The sequence below is a fragment of the Pinus tabuliformis genome, chromosome J, assembly GCF_031772625.1.
Source record: "Pinus tabuliformis cultivar Carrire ecotype Pingquan chromosome J, CPIR1, whole genome shotgun sequence".
NCBI classification, from domain to species: Eukaryota; Viridiplantae; Streptophyta; class Pinopsida; order Pinales; family Pinaceae; genus Pinus; species Pinus tabuliformis.
The window spans coordinates 1140252513-1140256534 of record NC_142295.1 but is presented as its reverse complement, the minus strand read 5'-3'; the positions used below and the strand labels follow the sequence as shown (position 1 = coordinate 1140256534).

The following is a 4022-nucleotide window of genomic DNA, read 5'->3' as shown; positions in this document are numbered from 1 at the left end:
TACAGAGATAACCATATACACAAAGATGCAGCGGAAATAATACTTCATTTCATTAATGGAAAATACTGAAATATGCTTACAAACAGAAATGGAAATAAACTAGCTAGGGCGATGGTAGCTTATCTCTGAGAAGAGATGTGATGGCTACATGCCTCTGAACTGTGTGACAATGAGGCTCGAAGGCCTATTTATTGTTGAGAAACAATGGAAAAACCCTTAACATTCCAAAACCTAACCCTAGGAGATGAAACGCCAAACTGTGGGCCCCGTTTGGGGGTAAGTTGGTACATCAACTTCCCGGGGTCGTAACTTTGGCATATGATCTCCGTTTGACGCGTACAATAGCGCATTAGAAAGATCTATCCGAGCACTATCATTGTTGGAACGAGCAACACCAGTCCATTCCATGGACTGGTGTTGCCCCCGGATTCCCCAAAAAACGTCGTTTAGGGCCTCAAAACGGCTCCGGAAGTTCAGGACCCGAAAAACTACTAAAAATAGTAAGTTGTGCTACAATTAAGGAAACTGAAAATGCTGAAAAAGACAATGGTGGGGGTCCAGGTGGACTTGGCAGGTGGCCACCAATATCCACCTGGATCAATAAAAGATATGCCAAAATAATATCTAATAGAGCATTTGAAAGGGGAAAAGAACAAAATCCTATGCTATATAGAAACTTGAAAGCAACAATATCTGGACTCTGGAGTTAAAGTTTAGAAAATGACTAAGACAAACTAAATTAAATATGGCTAGACAAATATGCTAGATTCTAAAGAAATAATTCTATGAGAAAGCTCTTACAAAATTGGTCATTGACAATGCAGGTTGAAGTCTGTCCAAACATTCTATAGTACTGCGAAGGGAACCGGGAGCAGTGACTGCAGGAGGCATGACATTCACAATTGAAGTCTACATAGTAAAAATGATCTAGTTACAGTTTAAAGTTTAAAATTAATTAGCAATGCATGTATATAGTAAATGTGCATGGAAGAAGCAATTTACCTTTGTGCCATTGTCTCTGGTGGCACCCTCGTTCCCTCAAAGGATCCACTCTCCAGCATGTGAATTAAGCGAAATCCCTCTGCGTTGGCTAAGATCTTTATGCCATTGTCATTTGTTGTGACTGCCAACAGGGAACCATCTTCACTGAAATGAAGGCGAGGACTAGCCTGAATCTTTTTGGAAATAACACAAGGATTATAAATTGAGATGTGACCAAGAAAACTTTAAATAATGTGCCGAAACTTTTTTCTTCTCAAAATCATGATCTCTCAAACTCTAAAAATAAACCATCCTCATCTTAAAAAATAACTTCTTACCGAACTACCCTTAACATCAATTGTTATCAGGATATTGGTGTTATCCATGTCCCAGAACTTTATTTGAAATTCATCACCAGCTGCCAAGAACCTATTCTTGGTTGTATCAAATTGCACAAATTCCACACCTAACAAACGCTTCCTAAAACCAGAATATGTTCGCTTGATTGTTCCCTCACTTTCATTCCACTCAACCAAGTATGAATCACCATCTTTACTTGTTCCACAGGAGAAGGGCTTAGTAAAAAATACAAATGATTATATACTTCAGAAACCAAAGTATGAATCACCATCTTTACTTGTTCCACAGGAGAAGGGCTTAGTAAAAAATACAAATGATTATATACTTCAGAAAGGACATAGACTTGACAGAGCAAATATAGAAAATTGGAGAAAGTAAAACTCAGATCCACATGAAGACACTTTACAAACTAAACACTATTCCAAGTTAACATTTTACCTTGTTCCATCAGCAGTATAAGCCATTGTAGTGCACCAGAGGCCCGGAGCATTATAGTCCACCCTAGATCCCACAAGATCATACAACCAGGCTTTGATCTTTCCATCAATAGTTGTAGAAAAAATAAACTGCATACGAACAAAGAATCATAATCCATCTGTAGTGCAATAAAGTATTTGTCATATGACCAAAAATTCACAGGAAGCCAAATATCAGACAAAAATAAAATATGTAATGTAACTTCAAAACAGCTAGAATTTAATATTACTCAACTACAATGCACATAAATTGTTCAGGTCTCAAGGAAAAAATTACCTGAATATTTTCTTGTTGGTAAGGACAAACAGAACATGCAGTTGCTTCATGACCTTCAAATGTATATTGCTTTCGACCAGATACTGCATCCCACACCTACATGCATATACAATTTTTTTAATCATATACATATAAATAAACGACAACTAGAAGAATGAGACTTGACACATATGATAAAGCACATTGCCTTGATGGTCTTATCAATAGGGTGTGAAAAAACAATATCATTCACACCACCAACATGTGTGTCAATCTGTTTAAATTATATCAATGTTAATAAATTATACTTTCAATACAAACTTAATTTACAGACCTAGAAGAATGTACAGGTTGGCCTTTAAGCATGTAAGCAAACCTCTAGATGTTGTCTCAAATCACTTGCCACAGTATAAGAATATATGTGAACTATATGTTTGGAAAACACAACTCCTATAACACAAATGCAGGCATGTCAGTATCTGAATAAAGGGAGTAGCACACCATTGTATTGGTGCGCAACCAACAAAAAGAAGACCAGAGGCATTTGTAGATGGTGTTGAATTTTGTAGCTATGGTCGGTCTTCATAATGTACAAATTTTGTACTTGTAATGATGAAAGATGAATTTTATTTTGTGACAAAAAAAAATTATATTTTAAGCATGCTTTTCATGCTTGTGAGAAAAGAAAAATTATTTTTATAAGCCATGTTCTTCATGACCTTTTCAAAAGAAGAAAACTGAATTTTTGAATTTTGATTTGTGGACACCAACAACATGTCAAGCCAGCCTCTTGTGATAAAGTCAGCTCAGCCACTATTGGCACCCATTCATACCTCTCCAGTGCATGTAAATAAGTGAAGACGTCCTCCCTCCAAGACACAATTCGACCACATCAAAGGACATGATCTGATCTGATGAGGAGTGAAGTTCTGAGGCATATACCTGTGACAGAGGAGCGAAGATCTGAGGCATACATTTGTGACAAAGGAGTGAAGTTCTGAATTATATATCTGTGACAGAGGAGAAAAATTCTGAAGCATATATCTGTGACAGAGGAGAGAAGATCTGAGGTATATTCTTTGTACTTGTTCTCTTTGGAGCAGGCTGAAAAAGTCTGGTTGTTCTGAATTATATATCTGTGACAGAGGAGCGAAGCTCTGAAGCATATATCTGTGACAGAGGAGAGAAGATCTGAGGTATACTCTCTGTATTTACTCTCTGTGAGCAGGCTGAAATTCTCTGTGGAAGGGGCCGAGATCGTCTGTGACCAAGTATGTAATCAAGTATGTGGAAAGAGAGAGAATATCTCTGACATCAAGTCTAGTGAAGCTGCTCAAGATTGATGTTGGTGGACAAGTGAAGAGGTTAGATTTGACATTTTTGTTGGTAGTCCTATGAAGGCTTCTTATTGAGAAGTGTGACCATTAGCATTAATTTTGATGTATCTCTTGTTGAACTGAATATTTCTCTAAGAAGGTTGCTGACTTTTTCCCCAAGTGGATTTTCCCGGGATAAAAATCTTGTGTCTCTCTCTTCAATGATACATTGAAGTGCTAATTAATCTTCTACATCATTGGAAGTAATTATCAAGTTTCAGAAATAAGTGTTTGTTTACATTGCACTCAAAAATTCAACATGATATCAAAGCTATGGTTAAGTGAAGTGAAGGAGCACTAAGATCATCACCTTTTGAAGCAGGAGTTAAAGTGAATGAGATTTAAAGGTCAAGTCTATACTTGAGCTAAAGAAGCTCTAATCAAATAAGCCATTTGCACTCCAAGCAAATTTTCAGATCCCTATTAATCTTTAGATCAAGTACGTTTTGTTATCTGCCAATCCAAAGTGAAGTCAAGTGATTCTGTGATATAGGCCAAAAGTCTTCTATGGTGAAGTTGAGATCCCTCTAAGATCCAAGTCATTCTGTGTTGAATAGAGTTATACCTGTGGCA

The 4022-nt window shown here is 36.9% G+C and overlaps 1 protein-coding gene across 1 annotated transcript; it reads right to left on the bottom strand.

Annotated features, from left to right (window-relative positions):
* Window positions 1–769: 769 nt before the first annotated feature.
* Window positions 770–1537, bottom strand: LOC149231115 (protein TOPLESS-RELATED PROTEIN 2-like). Its single transcript, XM_089381549.1, has 3 exons — window positions 1320–1537; window positions 1003–1175; window positions 770–878 (listed from the first exon to the last, which is right to left on the bottom strand). Exons 1-3 carry the CDS (start codon window positions 1365–1367, stop codon window positions 770–772), a joined length of 330 nt encoding a protein of 109 aa, XP_089237675.1. The 5' UTR covers window positions 1368–1537.
* Window positions 1538–4022: the final 2485 nt, after the last annotated feature.